Raw genomic sequence first — 26,275 nt, 5'->3', positions numbered from 1 at the left:
AGAGAAGGAGACAGACTCTGAAGCAGGCTCCAGGCTCTGAGCAAGTGGTCACCACAGAGCCTGACGCGGGGCTCGAATCCACAAACCGTGAGATCATGACCTGAGCCAAAGTCGGACGCTCAAGCGACGCTCATGAGCCACTCAGGTGCCCCTCTTGGTTGAATTATTAAAGGACTTAAGAAACAGTCCTTCCCAAACATGGTAGTTGACTTCTCAACCCTGAATTCAGCTGATCATATTCTCTTTCAAAATATTTCTAAATATTATACTACCTTAGTCATGGTCCATGTCAAACTGTCAATCCTTTTCTGAAACTCCAGACAATATTCAACCTTCAGCCTTCTAAGGACATACCAATATTGCTCTACATTCTGTTCCTCACAAAAAGTTGTCCATTCTTGTGATCTCAAGCCCTCTTTGCAGCTCATCAACACATTTCTCCCTCTGCTTTTCTCCTAAATGAAAACCTCACATCTCCACTTACATGAATTCTCAAATATAACATGTCAAAAGCTAAACTGATCAAACAGCAGAATATATATTCTTCTCCAGTTCACATGAACAATATCCTCGATAGACCATATGTTAGGCTACAAGAAAGGTCTTAACAAATTTAAAGAGATTGAAATCATATGAAATATTTTTTTCTGATCACAATGAAACTAGAAATCAACAGCAGAAAGAAAACTGCAAAGTTCACAGATATATGAAAATTAAACACCAATGGTCAAAGAAAAAAAACACAAATTAGAAAACATCTTGAAACAGATCAAAGTGAAAACACAACACACCAAAAATGGGATGCAGTGGAAGCAGTGCTAAGAGGAAAATTTATAGTTGGAAATGCTCACATGAAAAAGAAGAAAGCTCTCAGGGCATGTGGGTAGCTCAGTCAGTTAAACATCAGACTCCTGATTTCAGCTCAGGTCATGATCTCATGGTTTGTGAGTTCAAGCCCCGCATGGAATTCTCTCTCTCCTCTCTCTCTGCCCCTCCCCTGCTCACTCTCTCTCTCTCCCCCTCTCTAAATAATCTTTTTTTTTTTTTTAATGTTGGTTCTTTGAATGGTTCAAGAAATTTGAGAGACCTTTATCTAGACTGATTAAGAAAAAAGACTGAAGACCTAAATTACCAAAACCCAGAATTAAAAGTGAGAACACTACTGTTTGTTTGCTTTTTTTTTTAAGTTTATTTATTTATTATGAGAAAAAGAGAGAGAGTGTGCAAGCAGGGAAGGGCCAGAGAGAGGGAAAGACCGAATCCCAAGTAGGCTCTGTGCTGTCAGTGCAGAGCCCGATGCAGGGCTCAAACTCATAAACCACAGATCATGACCTGAATGGGAGAAAACATGTGCAAATCATACATCTGATATGGGATTACAACATGTAAACAACTCCAACAGCTCAACAACAAAAAATAAACAGTTCAATTTAAAAATGGGCAAAGAACTTTAATAGACACCTTCTCCAAAGAAATACAAATGGCCAATAAGCTTATGAAAAGATGCTCAACATGGTTAGTCCATTAGAAAGATGAAAATCAGGGGGCCTGGCTGCTTCAGTCAGAAGAGCATCCAACTATTAATCTTGGGGTCAGGAGTTCAAGGCCCACATTGAGTGTAGAGATTACTTATATAAACTTTTTTAAAAACTTAAGAAAATGCAAATCAAAATCACAATGAAATACCACTGCACACAAGAAATTTCTAGGATATAAGCAAAATGTGGTATACATACATACACACACACACGAATATTTACTCAGCCATAATAAGTAATGAAATTCTGATAATGCCACAAAACATGATGTTAAATGACATAGGTCAGACATAAAAGGACAAATATTGTATGATTCCACTTATATGAGGTACCTAGAATAGGCAATTCCAAGAGACCAAAAGTAGAATAGAGGTTACCAGGGACTAATGAGGAGGAGGGGATGAGGAGTTATTGTTTAACATAGAGAATCTAACAGGACCATAAAAAGTTCACCAATAGATAATGGTGATGATTACAAAACACTATGAGTGTACTTGATGCCATTGAATTGCACACTTAAAGACAGTTAAAAGGATAAATTTTGGGTTATTTTACCAGAATATAAATAAAAGTTTTAAAAGCTAAACTCCTATTTATTTTGACCTAGCTCCCACTTTGGACTTTCCTTTTATCAGCCAAAAACACTACTTTGCATATCTCACCTTTAACCCTAAACTTTGGACTTTTCCTCATTGCCTAAAGAATAAAGTTTAAATCCAAACTGGCTCACAGTATCTTCCAGACTATTCACATCTGCCTTTCATCCTCATTTCTTATCACTGCCTGCATGAATCTTCCATCTTCAAGGCTAAGCAACTTTTCTGAACATATCTTTATTTAACATTTGTACACAATCCATTTTCTTGATCACCCTGGTCTGAACAACTCTGTATCTCTTTCTCTTTTCTAAGTTCTATTCTTATTTCAAGCTCAACTAAGGTTCCACACTCCTTCTCGCAGCACATATAGCCACATTATTCTCCTAGTGGACACGTACTCTTTAAATGTAGCTCTTCACCCATAAAGAAATAACTGGGAATTCTAGGGAGACAGCAGTCTAAGCCATCCTTGACTCCCTCTGTCTTCCCTAATTCCTTCATTCCTTGGTTCCTGGGGATATAAATGTATTTCTCAGGCTCTCTTGCAGTTAAATATGGCCATGTGACTGAGTTCTACCCAATGGCATGTGAATGAAAGTGTGATGTTTCCAGGCCTGGCCCATCAAAATCCTCAGGATGATTTCCCATGTTTTGCCTTCTGGCTAGCAGAATAGAAGCAACTTCCACAGAAGCTATGTTTTAAAGATGGCAGTCTTTGCTGTGCAAGGTCCTAAGAAACCACAAAAAGGAGGGCCGTCCCACAGAGCTATTCAGATCAGCAGCTCATTAGCGCTTCATAAGTATAATAAAGTTCTATTGTGGTAAGCCATTATACTACCTTCCCTAATACAGTAAAAAAACAATAAAATAGTAATAACAAAAATTATAAACTGAAAAACAGAACCACTCTGCATATAGTGTGCAGTCAACAATGTGTAAATAAAAGCCCAATCCAGTCTGCTAAGGGTTCTATTTGTTGTTTATTCTTTGCTTGCTTTATAATAAAGACCTAGGCGTGATTACCAACGATTAGGAGGAGTTCTGCCACGCTAACAGAGCATACTGCTACTTGAGGGCTAGGGGAGCTCAGACAGCTAAACTAAGCATTTCCCCCAGCATATTCACAGGGGACTTTCAAGCCCCTACAGCAGTTCTCGAGAACTACAGATCAGTTGTAAGTGCAGTTTTAAACATTTACATTAAATTCTGTACCCTAAAAAATGATACACATTCTACTCTGATGACCACAGGACACTTTTAAAGCAAATACGTACCACCATTTTCTAACCACAATTAAATTTTTCAAATCTCCAAAAAAACTAACAATTTAGAACAATAAAACATTCTTCTAAATCAAATGTGGTATCATTCAGTAAGAGACTAATAGACAGTCTCATAAATTAATAAGAGACTAGTAAAAAAAAAGGGGGGGGAGGGGGAATCAACAGACATGCAAAAGAAAACATGCAAATGACCTAGAAACAGAAATGATCCTGAACCTCACTAATGCAATGAATAAAATGAGATGCTCTTTTTTACCTCATTAAAGACTGAAAAACATGTAGTCCTGGTGAGGATGCAGAAAAACAGGCATTCTAATTCATATTGGTGAAAATGTGACATGGTATAAATATTGGGAAATGTAAATCTAAAAATAACTATTAAAAATTTTAAATTCAAGGGGCACCAGGGTGGCTCAGTCGGTTAAGCATCTGACTTCGGCTCAGGTCATGATCTCACGGTCTGTGGGTTCGAGCCCCGCGTCGGGCTCTGTGCTGACAGCTCAGAGCCTGGAGCCTGCTTCAGATTCTGTGTCTCCCTCTCTCTCTGACCCTCCCCCGTTCACGCTCTCTCTCTGTCTCAAAAATAAATAAAACATTAAAAAAAAATTTTTTTTTAATTCAAATGTCCTTGACACAAAATCCCAGTTTTGGAATTCTAGTCTACAGAACTAAAAGCATCAGGTAACAAAAATACATGAACAAAGATACTTACTTAAGGATTAAATGTAAAGTCAAAAACCTGAAAAAATCTAAGAATCCATCCATTCACCGTCAAATGGTTGAGTAAATGAGGCTCATCAGTGTAACAGAATATTATCCAACACTTAAAGGAATGTGTTAGATCTCTATCAACTATTTTGAGGAAGAGCCAAGATACACTCTAAGGTAAATAAAGCAAGCTGCAGAATGTGTATAAAATGATTTCATTTTGGGGCTCCTGACTGGCTCAGGCAGTGGAGCATGTGACTCTTGGTCTCAGGGTCATGAGTTCAAGCCCCACACTGGCTGTAGAGAGTACTTAAAGGAAAAAAAAAAAAAATATATATATATATATACGTGTGTGTGTGTGTGTGTGTGATTTCATTTTAAAATATAATCACCAGTCTATGCATGTACGTGTATTTTCATTTGAATGTTTTTATGAGCAAGTAGATATGAATGGAAGGATACGTATCAACCAACCATTAACACTGGTTAGCTCATAACTAATATGCCCAGGAAAGAGTGAGAATACATTAAAAAAATAAATAAATAATACATTTCTTTTAATCCAGAAAGATTTCAAAAATCTAAACTTTTTAACCTAGAAACGTACTAAGAAATATATAAAAGCCAATTTCAAAAATCTCAGATGTTCCAGATACAAAAGCCACATATTACATGATTCCATTTGTATGAAATGTCCAGAATAGGCAAATCTCATAGTGACAGCAGACTTGTGGTCGCCAGAAGCTAGGGTGAGAGAGGAATAAGAAGTGATTGCTAACAGGTATAAGGCTTCTTTCTGGGATGATAGAAATGTTCTGGTATTAGTGGTGATGGTTGCACAACTTTTTGTATATGCTAAAAACTACTGAATTGTAGGCTTTAAAAGAGTATATTTATGGTATGTGAATTTTATCTCAATAAAATGAATAAGTAAAATCTTGGGTAGGAGCAGTCTGACCAAAAAAGCTAAGAGACAAAAAGACAGAGATGACTACAGACAAATTTTAAATACCTAAACAGCAAAAACCAAATGAAAACAAACAAAAAACCATAAACAAAGTTTAAAAAGAGAAATTAAGTAAAAGTGTACAGACAACACACAACTTACAGAGTGCCTGGGTGGCTCAGTCATTAAGTATCTGACTTTGGCTGAGGTCATGATCTCATGGTTTGTGAGTTCGAGTCCCACATCAGGTGAGATCGAGCCCTGCTTCAGGTGAACACGAGCCCTGCTTTCTGGTGAGCCCCGCTTTCTCTCTCTCTCTCTCTCTCTCTCTCACTGACCCTCGCTCATCTGAGCCCTCTCTCTCTCTCTCTCTCAAAATAAAAAGACACCTTACAAATCAATAAAGAACAAACGATTCAATAGAAAATGAGAAAGTCATGTAAGATACACAAATAAAGCAAACATCTGCAAAGATGTAGCTGTGATTATTCAAATATAAATTCACTTAAAAGTAGTACTGAATTTATAGTAGCTTTTTACCTCTATTTTCCCAATAAACAGAAATCCCTCAAAACTACTCTTCGGACATGCTCCAAAACAACCTAGCATGAAAAATGGTGTACTCCCAATGGAAAACTGAGGACACAGACCTAAGTGGAGTACCATAGCATCAAAGACTAAAGGATTACTGAAGTTCGCTTGTTTAGCCACCTAATGCATAAGTTCCCTACCTGGTATTTCTACAAAGTATTGAATCACTCAGCTGATTCTGAACATCTACATCCACAGGCAAGTCATGTGGGAGCCCAGTTTATGTTGACTCAGCTAAGAGTATTTCTCCCAAAGTGGCAAAAAACAAAAAATGTATTACCAAAACAAAGAAGATTAACACCCTGCTCTATTTTTTAAAAATTATAAGAGCCCCTTAAAATTAGCAGTTCTTATAGTACCAATTTCACTATAGATGGCATATGTGGCATCCTACCTTCCTCGTAAAATGCTATGAAAACTGTTTGAAAATATCTAAAATGAATTATTAGACAATTTCATTAGCACCAAGTAGGTACACACCTAAGTACATGCAAATAACACAACACAAAACCGATGAACTCTAACAGGGCAACCCGTGCAATGATTATTAGAAAAACTATGTTTAACACTGACAGAAGTATCAGTCTTCTCTGGTAAAAAAATGGAACTAAAGAACTGTTTTATTTTATTTTTTTATTTTTTTTCATGTTTATTTACTTTTGAGAAAGAGAGAGAGAGAGACAAAGTGTGAGCGGGTAAGGGTCAGAGAGAGAGAGAGAAAGGGAGCGGGTGAGAGGCAGAGAGACAGGGAGCTATCAGCACAGAGCCTGATGCTAGGCTCCAACTCACAGACTGTGAGATCATGACCTGAGCCACAGTCAGAAGTTTAACCAACTTAGCAGCCACCCAGGCACCCCACTAAAGAACTGTTTTAAATTTTTAATTGAGTGGTATCATTTATTTTCCCTCCAAATAAATTTAGGTATGAGTATGTCTCTGTCAAGGCCAGCGAACAAAGAGACCTAAAATGATCATAATTAGAAACGGTCCCCTGAAACGCGGTGCTTACAGATTGCTAAGCCCAAAGCGATACATACACCTTAGTTAAAATAAGCTAGTTGACATCTGGACATAATAGAAATGATTTTGCCCTGCTCACCTTATTCATGTTGTTTTCATCAACCACATCCTTGGAGATATCTTGAATGATTTCTGGACACAAGATAAGGAGAATGATTTGCAGTGGCCAAACCGCTGCTTTACGCTTGGTGCTTTCGGCAAAACCGTCCACCAAGTCAAACAGTTTTTCTGCACACTCTATGGGGAAATACAATTCAATGATATTACTAGATGAGAAGAAAATCTCTGGCATTAAATTAAAAGCCAGCACTAACCAAAAACCCAAATGCCACATTTTTAAAAGATAAACTTGGAAGTTCACGTAAACAATTAAATTCATTCAGGGAAGGAGACAAGAAATATTACATTGTCTGTATTAAAAGAGCTATCTTGATCCACCCTAGGAAAGGTCAAATGGCCAAACTTGTGTTTAGTCTCAACGCGCAGGGCCTTACGCAAACTGCGATGTACGCAAGAAACAAAGACTGCACAGCTTCCCAAAAGGAATCATCAAAGCTCTCCAGGAGTCTGTATTCTCTGCCTCACAGCTGTGTCTCAAAATTCTAGGGAAGGATGTCACCACTTTATACACATCTCGCTAAATACAAAATAAAGCCTCAGCGCACAAAAAAGGGCTTTCTCTATAAAGAAGAGCCATCAAATATTCTATCCACAACTCTAATTAGAGATTAGGGCTTCATTCCAAACTTCTTTTACTATTTGCTCAAAGGAAAGGAAAAGGATTGAAGGTCATTTTGAAATATAAGAGAAAAATACTATTTCCTATTTGATATCAGGGGACAAGATGTAAAAGCACCTTAACAAAAATGACCTTGAAAGTGGTAGGTTTTTACCTCGTAAGTAAGAGTTTAAAACATGAGTAAGTCACTCTTATCCTTACCAGCCATATCAGTCTGTGGAATCTGGTACAGCTTTGTAAATTCATCTGGATAATTTTCTACCCAGTTCCAAAATGCCTACAAATAACAAAACATACGTTTTTATATGAAAGCGGGGATATTTTCATGGTACAGTAAATAAAATGTCCTACAACCTCAATTATATTACAAACTCTAATTTCCTTCATAAGAATACTGCAATGCATTCCTCCTAAATATTAACGTGAAACTACCACTGAAGTCATGACTTTTGACTCAAAATAGTAAAGACAGCAACGTTTATAACCAAAATTTAACAAAACTTTAATGTCAAGGAGGTCATAACTTACTTTTTCCAGGCTATTTATAACTGCTAACTGTGCAACCTTCTTTAGGGCTTTAAATTTAAATGCTGTTTCTGGAAAAAAAAAATTTTTTTAATTAACTCTAAAATTAATCAGTGAACACAAATACAATTCAGAGCTACTAGTAAAGAAAAGCAAAAACAAAACACCCAACACTCCTTTTACATACAAACTTTTGTGCCAGTATTATTTGTTTTTAGTATTCATTTATTTCTGAGAGAGAGAGAGAGAGAGAGCGCGCACATGCACATGAGGGGGAGGTATGGAGGGAGGTGAGGGAGGACAGAGGATCAGAAACCAGCTCTGTGCCGACAGCAGTGAGCCTGATGTGGGGCTCAAGCCCACAAACTGTGAGATCATGACCTGAGCTGAAGTCGGGCGCTTAACCAACTGAGACACCCAGGTGCCCCATGTTCCAGTATTATTTGTAAGCAATGTGAAGATAAAGACAATTAATATAAACCAAAAACGTCACTGGCTATGTCCACTGAAGACAAAATTCAATGAAAAGCAAATATGCCCTGAATTTCAAAGATTGCTTTTTTCTTTTGTTTTCAATAACTGATTAAGTACAAAACACGTGTCACTGTAGAAAATTCAAAAACTACACAACAATCTAAGGGGAATTTAAAATATCATCCATGCTTCTACCATTCAAAATCACAGTTAACAGTCTGGTAAACTTTCTTCCATCCATTTTTGAGTGCATATGTAACACTAAAAGCTAAATCAAACCTGTTTTCTTCATTTCACATAGTATCCCAAATTTTTCCCGTATCGTTAATAATTCCTCATACATATATTTGACAATCTAAGTATGATAGTAACTATTACTTAACAGTTACAACGTGCCAGATATTTTCAATCTAATACACTTAATTCTTCCAAAATCTTAACGTTTTCAGATATTACAGATGAGCAAATTGTGTTTCTGAGGTTACAGATTTAATAAATTATTGAATTGGGTTTCAAAGCCATAGTCTGTCTTTCAGGATATTTAAGTCGATGGTTAAAGTTATTTAAACGTTTTCCAATTATATGTTTAAGGTATTTCCAATACTGGGGCACCTGGGTAGCTCAGTCGGTTAAGTGTCTGACTCGAGGCTTGGTCATGACCCCAGGGTCATGGGATTGAGCCCGCGTTAGGCCTCATGCTGAGCATGGAGACTACTTGGGATTCTCTCTCTCCCCCTCTGCTCCTTCCCCACTTGCACACACGCTCTCTTTCAAAAAAGAAAAAAATTAAAAATAAAAAACAGATATTTCCAATATCTCACTATTATAAATAACACTAATAACACTTTTTTTTTTTTAATTTGAGAGAGAGAGAGAGAGCACGAGCAGGGTAGAGGGGCAGAGGGAGAAAGAGAATCCTAAGCAGGCTCCACACCTAGCAAGGAGCCCGTCACAGGGGCCCAAGTCCACGACCCCAGGATAGACCTGAGCTGAAACCAAGTCAGGCACCGAACCGACTGAGCCACCCAGGCACCCAAATAAACACTTTATGTCCAAATCTTTTCCATATTAATTTTTTTTTTTTTTTTTAGGATCAGATCTAGAAGTAGAACTGCCTGGTTGAGGAGATTGAATATTTTTTAAGACTCTTGATAAATACTGCCAACCTGTCACTTACACATCCTTTTCATCATTTAACATATTTGTTTTTATTTTGCTTAAGTGATTGTTCAAAATAGTAGACTGCATTTTTAAAAAAAGACTAAACATTTCTCCATATGACTATCTTAGATACTTTCTCTTCCATCAATATATTGTCCACATCTACAAAAAGATTTATACAGGGAAAAGATGAGGCTTCTATAAACTATTTTACTGGTAACAGTCCCTTGGCAGAGAACTCCGCCTATGGACTTTGTTTTAATTGACGTATAATTGACAAACAACATTATACTAGTTTTAGGTATACAACATAATGATTCAGTATTTGTATATACTGTAAAATGGTCACAAGTCTAGTTAACATCCCTCACCATACATAGTTACACAACTTTTTTCTTGTGATGAGAACTTTTAAGATCTACTCTCTTAGCAACCTTCAAATACGCAATTAACTACAGTCACCGTGCTGTACATTACATCCCCATGACTTTTTATTTTATAACTGGAAGTTTGTACTTTTTGACCACCTTAAATCATTTTGCCCGTCACCCTCACCCTTTCCCCCACTTCTGGCAGCCACCAATCTTAATCTGTTCTCTGTATCTATGAATTTGGTTGTTTTTGGTTTTGTTTTTTTTTTTTTTAAAGATTCCACATATAATGAGACTGTACGGTATTTGTCTTTCTCTTAGCATAATTCCCTTAGGGTCCATTCGTGTTGTCACAAATGGTAAGATTTCCTTCTTTTTTATGGCTGAATAACATTCAATTTCAATATATATAATATATATATTCCACCTTATATATTATATGTGTAACATATGTAAACATTTTTATATTTTATATATAAATATAAAATTATATTTTATATTTTACATATTTATATATACAATATTTTATATAAATATATAAACATATGTACATTTTAAATATATACATATATATATATATATATATATATATATATATATCTTCTTCATCAATTCATCAGTCAATGGATACTTAAGTTGTTTCTGTATCTATCTTCCCTAGTATAAGATAATAGTGCAATGAACATGGGGTGCATATATGTCCTCAAGTCAATGTTTTCATTTTCTTTGGATAAATAACCAGAAGCAGAATTGCTGGATCATATTGTAGTTCTACCTTGAACTTTCTGAGGCACCTCCATACTGTTTTGCATGGCAGCTGCACTGACTTCCCTTCCCACCCACAGTGTACAAGATTTCCTCTTCATATCCTCACCAACACTTACTATTTCTTGTTGTTCTGATAAAAGCCATTCTAAGAGACGTGAGGAGATATCTCAGCGTGGTTTTGATCTGCATTTTCCTGATATTAGTGATGCTGAACATCCTTTCATGTACCTGTTAGCCACCTATACGTCTTCTTTACAAAAACATCTATTCAGGTCCTTGGTCCACTTTTTAATTACATTTTTTTGTTATTGAGTTGAATGAGTTCTTTACATATTTTGTATATTAACTTTTCCCAGTATACAATTTGCAAATATTTTTCTCCCATTCAGTAGGTTGCCTTTTCATTTTGTTGCTGTTTCCTTTGCTGTACAGAAGCTTTTAATCCGGTGTAGTCTCTCTTGTTTATTTTTGTTTTTGTTGCCCCTTATGGACTTTTAATGAAGGGACACAGGTACTTACCATATTTACATAAGTATATTTCTAAGATAGAGATGAGTCTTCAAGTAATAAAACTGTGTATATAATTTAAAGGTCGTATTTTTCTGGACTTGTGAATGAGTGACTTACTCTCTAAGTCAGTTTTAAAATGCATCCCTCCAACTTTCTTTGCTCTTGCTCTCCTCTGATTTCCAGATGATGGCAGTAGACTTCACAGTACTCTTGAGCCTTTTTGCCTTCCAAGTTCGTTAACCTTACCTTTACGACAGCTTGAATGTGTTGTACACAGTAGTCTATTCTCAATTCCAATGTATATATCTTTTTTAAAAATTTTTTTTATGTTTACTTATTTTGAGAGAGAGAGACAGAGAGAGTCAAAGTACAAATGGGGGAGGGGCAGAGAGAGAAGGCGACACAGAATCCGAAGCAGGCTCCAGGTTATGAACAGTCAGCAAAGAACCCGACACGGGGCTCGAACTCACGAACTGTGAGATCATGACTTGAGCCGAAGTCAGCCGCTTAACCAACTGAGCCACCCAGGTGCCCGGGGAGAGGGGAGAGGGGAGAGGGGAGAGGGGAGAAGGGAGGAGAAGGGAGGAGAAGGGAGGAGAAGGGAGGAGAAGGGAGGAGAAGGGAGGAGAAGGGAGGAGAAGGGAGGAGAAGGGAGGAGAAGGGAGGAGAAGGGAGGAGAAGGGAGGAGAAGGGAGGAGAAGGGAGGAGAAGGGAGGAGAAGGGAGGAGAAGGGAGGAGAAGGGAGGAGAAGGGAGGAGAAGGGAGGAGAAGGGAGGAGAAGGGAGGAGAAGGGAGGAGAAGGGAGGAGAAGGGAGGAGAAGGGAGGAGAAGGGAGGAGAAGGGAGAAGGGAGAAGGGAGAAGGGAGGAGAGGGAGAAGGGAGGAGAGGGAGAGGGAGAAGGGAGGAGAGGGAGAGGGAGAAGGGAGGAGAGGGAGAGGGAGAAGGGAGAAGGGAGAGGGAGAGAGAACGAACTCCAAGCAGGCTCCATGCTATCAGCACAGAGCCCCACTTGGGGCTTGAACTCACAAACCACGAGATCATGACCTGTGCCGAAGTTGGATACTTAACTGACTGAGCCACCCAGTTGTCCCCTAGATTTATTTCTGAAATGTCCCTAAACAGTTATAAAAACCACAAAACCACATACACTTCTGAAATTTTATATGGAAAGAAAATCTCTAAATTTTATCATCCTTAACTTCTTAATGCTTACTGATAGATACTAAGATCTTAAAATTTCAACTGTGAATTGATTTGTGGTTTATTACAGTCTAAAACAACTGCTATCCACTTAACATAATAGCTAAAATAATCCATTTTTCTTTCTTTATTAAAGTTACTGAAAGTGATTTAATTGTTGCTTGGTTTTATAATAGTAATGACCTAAAATTGGTAATAGAGATAGAACAGAGCCTTACAGTATTGATCTATATAGATATAGCCTTTTTAAATCTCTGGTGAACCAGTTACTGAGTTTAAAACAAATGTTAAGAAAACTATCACTGGGGCGCCTAGGTGGCTCAGTGGTTTGAGCACCCAACTTTGGCTCAGGTCTTGATCTCAGTTCATGGGTTGGAGTCCCACATCAGGCTCTGTGCTGGACCCTGCTTCAGATTCTGTGTCTCCCTCTCTCTCTGCCCCTCTTCAACTTGTGCTGTCTCTCAAAAAAAAAAAAAAAAGAAAAGAAAAAATTACAAAGTGTTTTGATAATGACACTGCAGAACTGTTGAGGTTTTCAAAGTTAATATAACTAAATCTTCTTTTATGTCAGACACTAGAAACATTTTTCATAATTCCTTAATCAATACACAAAGTAAAATTAAAAAGTTGAATCATATACTATAAAGTTTCGCATTTAAATTAGACAGGATTCAATATCACAGAAAACTAAAAACAATTTGTGTGAAATGAATTTAGGTATTTATACTCAGTTTATTAATAATGCTGATTGATATTTGATTTATATTAACTTTCAGGTTTCCCACAAAAATTCTCTCAATTCCTTGTGACTGTTTATTTTCATCAACATAATCACACAAAGCATTACCCAAAGCTTCAAAATCACATATTAAGCACTGTAATATCCCCATGGATATAACTTCAGATGTAATCCTCAGGGACTATAACTGAAATGTACAAGGAAGCAAAAGGCACTGGAAAGATAAGAGACTTGATAATGCTATAAAGTCAGAAAGTCATTAAAAGATCTGAAAACACAAATGTCAGAAATGAGATTCCTGACGCAATTCTTCCTTTTGTCATAAGATCACAATCTTCTGGTTCCATTCTGTAATGACACTGATATCCTGCTAAACTACCTGCGTTTAGCACTATAACAGCTAAACAGGTAATTTCGATAACCTATGGCTATCCTTAAGTAATGAAATTCTAGAAAAATTAAGTAACAGCACTCTTTGTTAAAGCAAAAATTATGGTTGAACAAAACTTTCCATTGCCAAGAATTAAGATACTCATTTTTTTTTTTTGTTTTCAAAGGCTCAAAAATTTTTGAACCATTAAGCATTATTGTCCATTTCACAAGGATATGTGCATTATCAAATCCACTTTGATGTTCCAGTTCAACACAGTTAGTACAAAAAACCTGTACATTCAAAACACTGGCTTTTCACCGACAGTGTTTAGTTTCAGATATACATCTACACTTACCCTTTAGGAGTCGTTTTAATTTTGCACAATCCACATTGATATACTGTAACAATTCTATATCATGAACATCAACATTGTCTTCTGAACAAACAGTCAATTCCTGTAACCTGAAAAGTAAAAACCAAAAATAATTTATCTTAAGGAAAGTCTAAAATTCTGAACTGAACAGATTCTTCTCACCCCAATGATAAATTTGTAAGAGGAAATATACATACAAAAATAAGACAACAAATAGTTATTTTTTTTTTAATGTTTAGTTACTTTTGAGAGAGAGAGAGAGAGAGAGAGAGAGAGAGCGCGAGCAGGGACAGGGCAAAGAGAGAGGGAGACAGAACTGGAAGCTGGCTCCAGGCTCTAAGCTGTCAGCACAAAACCCGATGCGGGGTTCAAACCCACAAGCCATGAGATCATGACCTGAGCTGAAGTCAGACATCAACCAATTGAGCCACCCAGGCACCCCAACATTAAATATTTCTTATAAAATTTAAAGGTAAATAATTAATTCAAGGGATATGATGAAAGAAACCATAGGCTTCACTGTGTATATACCAAACCAAATCACCACATTGTATACCTTAAATACATATAATTTTTATTTTTAAAAAAATCATAGCATGTGGATAACTGGTGAAGCAAAGATGCCTAGGTATTTGAAATACTATTCTCTGTGTTATGTGTATTTTTGAAATTTTTCTTTAACAAAAATTTTTTTAATTCAAATTTTAAATTATAAAATAAATTTTATTAACTTCTGATCACATCAGCTAAACTTCAGAAACATGAATGGTACTATCAACAATAGTGAAATATGTAGAGCCCAAATGTCCATCGATGGATGAATGGATAAAGAAGATGTGGTGTGTGTGTGTATATACATATATGTGTGTGTGTGTATATACACATATATATATGTATACACACACACACACACACACAGACACACACATATATATATATATACATACATACATACAACAGAGTATTACTCAGCAATCATAATGAAATCTTGCCACTCACAACTACGTGGATGGAACTAGAGGATATTATGCTAAGTGAAATTTGTCAGAGAAAGACAAGTATCATATGACTTCACTCATATGAGGCCTTTAAGAGACAGAACAGATGAACATAAGGGAAAGGAAACAAAAATAACATAAAAACTGGGAGGGGGACAAAACAGAAGAGACTCATAAATACGGAGAACAAATAGAGGGTTACTGGAGGGGGGTATGGGAGGGGGGAATGGGCTAAATGGGGAAGGGGCATTAAGGAATCTACTCCTGAAATCATTGTTGCACTATATGCTAACTACCTTGGATATAAATTTAAAAAAAAATAAATTAAAATTTTAAAAAAGAAACATGAATGATATTTTATCTACATTTATAAGATACATTTACTTTGCTGAAAAAATGAGTAAGCCTTCAGTCCTTGCAATTTTCACAATCTGTGTATTTATGTGATTATTTGATTAATGTCCCTCCTTCACAAACTTATTCCTATAAAGGCAAGAATCTTTCTAAATCCCCAAAATTTCCCTTAAATATGAAGTTATCACAAATGTAAAAAAATTTAACACTCAACAAATATAGATATTTTTTAACTGATAAAAAAATTCACATAAGTCTTAATAAAAATTTCTCCTCCATTTTTCACTAACAACCACAGAAGTCAGCTTTTCAAAAGTTGACATTGTTAATCTATTGAATTGTGCTCCCTAATGAGTCATATTCGTTATTTCAATTCATAGATATCAAAATGTAAGCAGATAAATGGAATTACTAATGTTTGTAACTGCAGGGAGATGGTGAAAAAGCACAAATACTACAAAGTCTTATTTATAATATTAACTGGGATTGGAACCATTTTAATGCAATCTTAAACTGGCATTACTCACCATACTAAACCTTCAGTTGCTAAATATAAAATCAATCGATTCCTTCCTTCGCAAATTCCTCTTCCACTCACTTTAGTCTGCAGATGTATAGCTAACATTAAAACTATTCCAAGCACTTACACTAACACTCTTCATATCATCAGGGTGAGAAAAGCTTAGCAGTTCACACTGGGAATAAGAGGGTCCTCAATACTGATTTACATGCTAAAAATTCCACGGCTGCTGCAAAGAGTCTAGGAAATATGGAATAGGATTCCTTAGGAAACACAAATTAATAAATCAGCAACACCAACTTTTGAAAAGCTGACTCTTGTGGTTATTTGTGAAAAATGGAAGAAAAGTTTAATTCTTTATACAGCCCAGTATTTCCATAGGAAAGGGGTGTTTTCTGAAGCTTAATTGTCATTTCTGAAACACAGAAATCAAAGGGTAGTTTGAGCAAAAGAAGTGAAATGGAAAACTTACCATTAAAGCATCCAGAAAGACCAGATAAACTGAATAACAACAAAAAGATATTTAAAGTATATAGAAATAAAAGAGGGGCACCTGGGTATCTCAGTCAGATAAGCATCCAACTTTGGCTCAGGCCTCACAGTTCTGGAGTTCAAGCTGACAGCTTGGAGTCTGGAGCCTGCTTCAGATTCGGTGTCTCCCTTGCTCTTTGCCCCTCCCCCACTCATGTTCTCGTTTTCTCTCTCTCTCTCTCTCTCTCTCTCTCTCTCTCTCTCTCTCTCTCTCTCTAAAACAAGTAAATTTTAAAAATTTAAAATAGGGGCCCCTGGTGGCTCAGTTAGTTAAGCGTCCAATTTCGGCTCAGGTCATTAACCCAGGGTTCATGGGTTCCAGCCTCGCATCGAGCTCTATGCTGACAACTCAGAGCCTGGAGCCTGCTTCAGATTCTGTCTCCCTCTCTCTCTGCCCTTCTCCCACTCATGCTGTCTCTCTCTCTCTCTCTCTCTCTCAAAAATAAACATAAAAATTAAAAAATATATAAATTAAATATACAGAAATTAATGAAAACAACCCCCAGCCCCAACCACCACCCATCCACCCAGGTCCAGAAATGAAGAGGAAAATGAAAACCAGAGACGATTTTGAAGACATGGCCTTATCTTGTAACAAAGGAAGCACAAAGGTGGGTAGGCTTTTTCCTCTCCTTACCCTAGGGGTTTTGGTCTAACATCTACATGGGACTGAATACAAAACCTTATACCTTAATAGTGCAGGGAGTAGAACTGGGGTCCTGGAAAAAACAAAAGACTAGCAAGAACTATGCACTTCCTTAAAAGAGGGTTGCACAGAGAGAGTCAAAGAATGAAGGAAGGGTGGAAGGGGGGAAAAAAAAAATCTACCAGCACAAGATGTCTATCTGCTCTGGCTAAGTTTTGGGTAGGGGAAAAAGTCACCCAGGGCTGTTACCTGATAAGGGTTTGAGGTCCACATTTATACTATCAATACAATCCAGGGATGAGAAATTAACCAAAAAAATAAGTCCAGAGCTGGGTACTTGGCAAAAACAAATGTAAATGCAAAAACCATCACTAGGACACTCCCACAGCTCCAGGCTACAAGAGATCCCCAAAGAAAATAGAGATGTGCACTAAAGATGACTTTGCAATCCAAGTTCACAAAAGAGAGAGGAAACCATTCACTGTGAATGAGAGTTGGCACATACAAGCATTATGAGATCAATCTTAAGAGAATATAAAATAAGTATGTTTTAAATTATTATAGTCATATAAGAAATTTAAAACTATTAAGAAGAATAAAGAAACCATAAAAAAAAAAAACAGATTTGTAAAAGAATCAAATAGAACTTTTAAAATCACTGAGTCTTGAGGTGCCTAGGTGGTTCAGTCAGTTAAGCATCTGACTTCAGCTCAGGTCATGATCTCACAGTTCGTGAATTTGAGCCCCACATCAGACTCTCTGCTATGAGCAACAGTGCCTGCTTTGTATCCTCTGTCCCCCCCACCCACTCATTCTCTCTCTCTAAATAAATAAATTTTAAAAAAAATCACTGAGTCTTCTGCTTCTGGTGGTTTGTCAAATCAGATATTCCACAGGACCCTCCCACTACAAAACAATTAGATCTATTACGAGTGTGCAACAATTCTGTGGAGAAAGCAGCTGATCTTCTACATCAAAGAGTGTTATGAGCCACAGAACATGTATATACTTCAGCAGAACAATAAACTTAAGATCTGTAGTCCATATTCCCCTAAAAAAATCAAAGGACAGAAATATCAAAAGCTAGGGGCACCTGGGTAGCTCAGTTGGTTAAGGGTTCAGACTCAATTTCAGCTCAGGTCATGATCGAAAGCCCTGCATCACACTCTGCACTGACAGTGAGGAGCCTGCTGGGGATTCTCTCTCTCCCTCTCTCTCTGCCTCTCCTCTCCTCCACTCTTTCGCGCTCTCTCAAAATAAATAAACAAACATTAAAAAAAAGAAAAAAGAAATATCAAAAGCTAATGTTAAGCCTAAAAGAGAAACATCTGTGGACAGGCAGAATAGTCAAACAAATGTTCGTGATATTGGTCCATTTAATTTACATGACATATAAACTCAATCTTCAGAAAGAAACTGCCATTCTAGTCACTTGCATATTTTAAGCCACCTAATCCTATGACAGCAATGTCATAAGATATCTGTATCTAAATTAAACCATCAGAATGGTCTTTTAGGTGAGTGGTCTTCTAACAAGATCATCTCCTATGTCTGGCACAAGCTAAATTAAACAGCAAACGCAGTCGTCTGAAACATGTATTTCACAGATCCCATTTCTGAGCAGTCTGCCCCCTGAAAGCTAAAGAAACTGGCTTATTTTGGAGACATTTAACTTCTCTTCTGGAAACTGTGAACTAGGTCTGGAAAATACACAAAAGCATATTTACATGTGTTACATATTCACATGTGCTAATGCTGCAAAATCCTATAAAATGAACCTTTGGGTGACTAGAAAATTTCTCAGGTTTTTAAAAGGTGGCATATTTGCTGTGCTTTATAAAGCAACTCATACTTGGATATGCTAAAAACATTTTATTCTTTTGATAATTTTCTACCTTCAATGTAAGATTATTTCAAATAATAAGCTGGTACAGTCATCATTTAAACAAAGAAGGGGTTTTGTTTTTGGTCTTTTACAGTTTCACACCACCTATTCCCTAGGCGTCAGTTACCTTGCTACTTCATCTAGTGTAATATTACTCAGAATATAAAATGTTATCACTCAAAAAATTTCATGAAGACAATTTTCTATTGTATAAACATTACCTAATATTATCAATCTTATTACACCATTGAACAAAATTTTAATTTTCTTTGCACCAGTTCTGAAGAGGGACTGAAGAACATTACTGCCTAGCATCATGACTATAAAAATGTTGTATTTATTAAAAAGATGGCAAGATTTTGAAGTTAGCCAAGTCCTCAAAACACTACAGCACAAATTTTCTAATTATGATGTATGTTCTCATTCACACCTGTTGGAAAACAACGGAAGAATGACCAAAGCTGACTAATGGAAGCCTGCTGTTCACACAACACAGACAAGTCAAAGGATAAAAGATGTACCAGTAAACAAAGAATAAACAAACATAATTAAGGACCCATTTGACTGTACCTGTATACGATAGGCAAATCATTGGTAAGAAAGCAAGTTCCAGAATTACCTGCTACCATCAGTTATAATTCTATTCCATAGAGCACCATCTATACACCAATTTCTTCCCATCTATAGCATATCACATAGTGATTGTTATCAGTAAAAGCTTAAATAATATTTATCATATAAACTTGAAGCACAACAGTAAAAATATGGTTAAAATGGAAGTTTAGAGTAGCAGTCTAATATAACGAACCTAGTAGACTCTGACCAGTCTGACTTAAAAATTTTGGGTCCTCCGTGGTTTGACATACCGCCTTGATAAATTCTTTGGGTATTAGTTGCTTATCTGTAAACTGGGGGAAGTATCACCTACATTTCAGAGATACTATGAGAATAAAACAGCACATTTGTTGTAAATACTAAAAAAAAAAAAAAAAAAAAAAGGAGCTTTTACAATTCATACACTTAGAACACAGTCCACTTTCTGGAGAAGTCTACTTTGCAAATTACTTACTTCCTTGTGCTTCCATATTGCTAGGTTTTGTTTTCGTTTGGTAACTTAGAATCTTGTGATAAAGAACAGAGCTGGGAGGTCACTGGAATTCTGACTACTCTTATCAGTTATTCTATCTGATTAGCTAATTCCATTTAAAGGAATAAAATGTTAGAAAGGCCAACCAAAACCTCATACCTAGTGTTAAAAACAAAAACCTAATTATGGGTGATGTATCATCCTAAAATTTGGACTTTCAACCTCCTAACAGTACTCACAATTGTACACATCAATATCACAATGTTGCACAATAAAACTTTCAAAGAAATCAATGCATAAAATTTATACAAAAGCCCAAGTCAAATTCATTTCTGTCAACTTTTTGTTTTTATGCAGACAAAAGAAAACTTCTAAAATTTTATTACTTGCAACAGTCCTATGTAGATTTACACACTAACCTGGTAGAGATGCGACTAAACACTGCATTGAAGTTGTTGCAGCTGAGAGAAAATAAAACCCCAGATGCAGAATTCCGAAGTTCAGCTGCATGTTGGTTTCCTTCACGACAGGTGTGAAGAAAATGGCAGATTTCTGGCAGCAACTGTTTGACCAGCATCGTTTCATCTAATCTCATTGTGTCCTTTGGTTGCTAAAATAGAAATAATCACATAATTCTGTAACTTTCTTAAATTTACATGTAAAGATTCTCTGCTATGAAAATTTTCAAGCATACATTAGACTTGACATACAATAGTGGACAATGATATATTCATACGGTAGTTCAATACAATAACACATCCATCACCTAGATTCAACAATTGCTAATATTTCATCGTGTTTGTTGTATCCACCTATAGTTAGTCTAATAAAGAGAATGGTTCCATCTTTGACCTCTGAGTCACAATAAAGGCTCCCATCCATCCTCCCCAGCATCATCCCCCACACCACCACCACCACTAGTCCTGTTTGTTCCCTGTTCACCAATTCCCTACATAATAAGCCTTCCCACTCCTGGGAATCCCAAGTTTATTGTGAGTTCTAAAAAAAACTTTATTCATATTCATTTTTGAGTGCATTGTGTCATCTGTCTCAAATCCAAATACATTCCTGGATGGGCAATCACACCTGCCTTTTAGAGGACTGCCTAAAACACACAGATATGTACTTATTACAAATAATTTTATTTTGGTTGAGCCATTTCAAAGTAAGTTACAAACATTATAACACTTCGTCCACAGGTACCTTAGCATCTCTCAAAAATAAGGACATTCTCCAATATAACTTCAATACAATCACATCAAAGAACAAAAATGCAAAAACAAAAACCAATTCCCCTTGTATCAGCTAATACCCAATCTATATTCAAATTTCCCCAACGGCCCCGAAAATGTCTTTCATAGCTTCTTTTTAATTTAGTCAGGCCCCAAAAAAGGTTCAGATGATTGCAGCATGATTCCTTTACTCTCTTTATTCTAAAACAATCTCTCCCCACCACACACTCCTTACACTTCATTGTTACTTTCCATAACATTGATTTAAGAAAATGGGCCTTACAAAATGCTCCATATTGTTGATTCGATTATTTCTTTGTAGTGTGCCTTGTCTTTCTAGTTACTGTATTTTCTGTAGCTGGGACCTAAATCTAATAGTCTGATTAGATTCAGATTAAACATTCAGGTAATTCAGCAAAGTACATATTGTATCAAATCAGGAGCACATAATGCCAGGTGGTCCCAATATTAATGACACACCGAGCTTGACAATTTTGGTGTTAACACCAAGATCTCTACTTTATAAAGGAAATGTCTAGAATTAACAAAATAACCAATAGAGAAGCTATCCTGCAGATACACTGTTCCATATCGCCTAACAGCTAATATTCATGTAAGAATGACAATTTTGATATACCAAGCATGATGACCAAGAGCAAAATCTTGGACAACTGTGTGCTATGCTTGATTCTGTAATTGTAATCCAAGTGTTTTCAGATGAAAACACACTGAAAAATATGGACAGCAAATAAAGAGACATCATAAAACCCTGCAAAATTCAAGTGGCGATGCCAATATCTTATAGGCCAAACCAGAGAAATGTTGAAACTCCAATTAATAAGCAAGTAATAATTACAGAAGTATGCAATCTTTTGAATAATGGTCATACATGTAAGAACAAAGATTCCTCAAATTCTACAAAATTTTATGCATATGATTTTGGTAAATATTTGATCATTTTCCTTCAGTTATTTCAACTACTTATATGATAAACATGCACTTGTAGGCTGTTCTTCTTAAACTACCTCAACTTACTTCAATCTAAAAATGAAAATCAACAACTATAAAATTATTGAAGGCAATTGCGAAAAACGCAACTGTTCAATGATATGAATAGCATTGTTTTTTAATTGTAAATTCAATGAAAAAAAGTTATACATTGTCAACAGAACAGAGCAAAGTAACATATATTTTATATATTATATAAGTTATACCATGCCCATTTATTAGAGTTTCAGTTAGGCTATCTCCAAAGAGTATCAATTAAACAAGAGCCAATAATAGCAGTAATCATTCTCCAAAATACATTGACCATTACCTCTCAGTTATAAATGTTAACAGTATATGGCTCATATACTGGTATTTACAATCAAAGCAACAAGACAAATACAGAGAACTGATTCAGGGTAAGTTTAAACTGTCCATCTTCACAATTACATCATCCTATTTAACAGTGCTTCTGCTCTTTCACTCCATTTTACAAATGAACCACAGCACACCACAAATTAATAGAAAGCACCAAGCTAAAAACAGAACTAGCTTACCCTCGATTTAAGTAGAAAACCTATTAACACTGTCTGACAATTTTGGAATACGGTCAAGGGTCAACAAAAGTTTAAAACATTATGCTGAGGTTTGGTGGCCTATAGTGTAAAACATGTCTCTTTTCTCAGGATGTACAGTGGAATGAATGTAATTATTTTTCCAACTCCATACTCTACCCCTTCCTCCAACACTGCTGACCATTCCCTCTCTTCTCAACCACACAATCAGTCCTCATCTCCAAGTCCCTCCCAACAAGGTTTACCACAGAAAACCGTACCATGTAGAATACGGAAGCAATTCTGAATAAAGGCAAAAGACGCGCCAAAGAAGAGAGAATATAATAATTTAAACTCTAATATTTAGTGAACAGACATTTAAAATGAAGGTAGCTCCTACCATGTTCCGGTAAGAATTAAGGCTGCTGAAGTACAGAAACACCTTGCTTTATACAACGAAAATATTCTTGACAAATTCTAATTAAGTCATGGTTGAAACATAATGAGGTAACTATTCAGAAGAAACCGAAGAAAGAACTGTTTTGTACTCAACTACTCCTCCCCATATCTACTTTGTAGGTTCATATGTACATATAACAAGTGTTCTTCAGGTAGGATCTATCAGCAATAGTTACAATTTTTTAAAGTCTCCTTTTATATAGATTTGAAAAGTAAAACCCTAAAATCAGATAAAATACTAAAACGGGGAAAGAGACAAGATTACTCCTGGTCTTCCTGTCACATTTTTTCACAGCTAACCAATGCTACAGGCCTAACAATATCTGGAGAAATTAAGTAAGTCAAATGGTGGCTTTTTTCATAAACTCTTCTAAAAAACCTGAAACAGATATGTGACTCAAGCTTAACACTTTATAAATAAACTTAGTATCTATTCACAAAAGATAAGAAAATAAGTTTCTCTTGAAAACTTGTCTGTACTCTGTTAACTCTGTTAACAAAATTCGTATTCATATGTCTTAGGCAAAAAAAATCCATAGGACTTTTCTTGTCCATATACATTTTGGTACATCAGATCATTCTCAAAACTGAATTCACAAAATCTGCCTATTTTAGATTTACTTACCCCAGCAAGACATTTTTCCAGTGTATCCAATATAATCAACTGAGAGAGATACAAATTTTTTTCAGCAGCTTCTCCAAATATTCTCTAAAAGAAAAGATATTCACAACACTAAAAGTTGGCTATTATTCCCTACTACAAATCAGCACATATCTGAAAAGGGACGAAGGATTAAGAAAAAAAAAAAAAAAATCATGTTTTCCATTTTACCTCCCAGATTAGACTGTATTTAAATCTATTATTTCTATTTTATCTTAATGCTCAAAGTATATTCCCAGGCAAATGAAAATGCTGGCATTTATTACAGTCTGTCATTAGTGTTGTAACAGTAAAAGAAAATAACTTTTGCTTATACTTTAAAAATACATAGGATTTAGAAATACATATAGACCTGAACCAGAATCTTGAATTGAACATTTAACTTCGATGCCACAAGATAATCAAAGTCTAAATTCTTACAGGAACAAAATACTATAATACCAATTACAGTGAATTTTAGGCATTCACTATCCTTAAATTTAATACTATGCTGTTTACCAACAAGAAACTATGGTTTCCAAAAGTCAGTTTATTCAGTAAGCACTAAATGAATGCCAATATCACAATACTGCTTTTGTTTTTGTTTTTGAAAAGAAAGTTCCAAATATTCAAATATTTTCATCTAACTGGGAACACAGCCACATATTTATATAAGGAACATCCTATCACCATGCCCCACACACTGCAACAGAAGAGATCCACAAAATCTTAAATGTGTTTCTGTAATTCACTTTACGTGTTCCTAAGAGGTTCTGCTTTCTTCAGAAAATCTTAATTTTTTCTATAAAGAAAAAATTTCTTTGTATGGCAAATGACTGCTCACACCTCCAGTTTATCAGTTTTCTAAGTTTAGGGCATTGTCTAACCAAGTTTTTAAAAAGAACACACACCAAAGATGATATGACTATAAAAATGGGACTGAGTCTCACAATCTACAACCAGAAGTCAGTCTCAATGCTCAATACAAACAATATAAATTGTGGTTATAAGTGCTAAAGACAGGAAAAGCAGTTTAGAATTAATCAAGAAACACCCAGATCGGTTGTTTTGCACTGAGTATGAAGGAGGTTTTAGATAGGAATTGACAGAGAAGACAGATCACCTGTGAGATATAGGAGAAATATATACTGGAATAACTTGTAGCCTAGGGAATGTAAATCGATTTTATAAAACAGGAAAAAAGGCAACTGGGAGCTTGTGACAGTGGAATTACTTGATGAAATGACTATTTGAGGAAAACCATTTCAACAATGGGATCTTGAACTACTATACTATAGAATTTGTCACAGGTTACAGGAGGAAGGAAATAAAACAATATCTTCATAAAAGCAATCTCACATTTTATCACTACAAGGTCATATTTATCATCTACTTAGGACTAGGGCAACCTGATAAGTAAATATTCAAAGAAGAAACTAAAAAAAATATTTTAAAAGATTACTCCATGATCAATTCGTATATGACCTACAGTCTATATGAAATCTTAATTCCCCCCACCAAAAAAAAAAAAAAAAAAAAAATAGAAAAGAAGATAGGGTCACAAATAAGAGAAGGATCTAAGAGAAAGAATCAAAAACTAAAATGAAAGTTAAAAGGTTACCTGTGCTCACCCACAAAATACAATGGTGAATGTTTATATCCGGAGTCCACAGAAAAGGACTTTCCATACTTCAAAATATGCTGCTCCAAATCTTTAAATCAAAAACAAACCAAAACAAATTCCCCCACAAAACAATAGCCCAAATACTCACCATATTGTTAACATTCTTTAAGATAGTGGTGAGGCCGCTGATAACCAAAGAAAACTTGTATTTGGAAATATTAATAAGACATTCCTTGTTGTGTTCAGTACTGACTTTGGTATGTGTGTTCTGCTGTCCTGTTTTTATTGGAAGCTAAGGGAAAAAGAAAATGTTAGCTTACACATGAAAAGGACTAAAAAGAACTATTTCTCACTGAAAATCATGAGGTTTGAGGAAAATTCTTATCAGTCACGGTTACCTACATTTGTATCTCAAACTCCAATTTTCAATATAGATTAGCATTTCTAGCAAATCTACAACTCTCGTGAAATTTCAATTTTTGTAGCTTTCCGTCTGGAAATTGTAAATCTCTACCTACAAAATTAAAACTTTACCCAGCATTACATAAGAGAGATGATGACTCACAGAAATAGAGCTATTTCCTTGTAGCTAAAAATTATTTCAGAGAATGCATACAATCCTTTCCCTTAAACACTGAACTCTTAAAACAACAACAGACCAAGAAAATCTATGCCCCAGACCTCTAATCAATTAATGGGAAATAAGTGCAGACTGTTCAGAAATGAGAACTGAATAACCAGGAATAAACACAGTAAGACAAACTCAGGTAAGATGATCACCCTCAAGTACACAGTTGAGGGAGTAACAGAACAACAAACAGTTTAAGTCTCATGGAAAAA

The 26,275-nt window shown here is 35.8% G+C and overlaps 1 protein-coding gene across 9 annotated transcripts in view; it reads right to left on the bottom strand.

Annotated features, from left to right (window-relative positions):
• Positions 1 to 26,275, bottom strand: part of NF1 (neurofibromin 1) — a 247,612-nt gene that overhangs the window by 169,085 nt on the left and 52,252 nt on the right. For all 9 annotated transcript variants that reach the window (XM_086686551.1, XM_086686554.1, XM_086686552.1 and 6 more), the window contains exons 2-8: positions 25,584 to 25,727; positions 23,797 to 23,880; positions 20,359 to 20,549; positions 13,901 to 14,007; positions 7,953 to 8,020; positions 7,626 to 7,701; positions 6,765 to 6,922 (exon numbers count right to left, since the gene is read on the bottom strand). In XM_086686551.1, coding sequence (XP_086542677.1) covers positions 6,765 to 6,922; positions 7,626 to 7,701; positions 7,953 to 8,020; positions 13,901 to 14,007; positions 20,359 to 20,549; positions 23,797 to 23,880; positions 25,584 to 25,727 — 828 coding nt within the window. The remainder of the gene's footprint in view (positions 1 to 6,764; positions 6,923 to 7,625; positions 7,702 to 7,952; positions 8,021 to 13,900; positions 14,008 to 20,358; positions 20,550 to 23,796; positions 23,881 to 25,583; positions 25,728 to 26,275) is intronic.

This window comes from Puma concolor, chromosome E1 (assembly GCF_028749965.1).
Source record: "Puma concolor isolate L17-30 chromosome E1, mPumCon1.1.hap2, whole genome shotgun sequence".
NCBI classification, from domain to species: Eukaryota; Metazoa; Chordata; class Mammalia; order Carnivora; family Felidae; genus Puma; species Puma concolor.
This window is presented reverse-complemented; position numbering and strand designations above follow the sequence as displayed.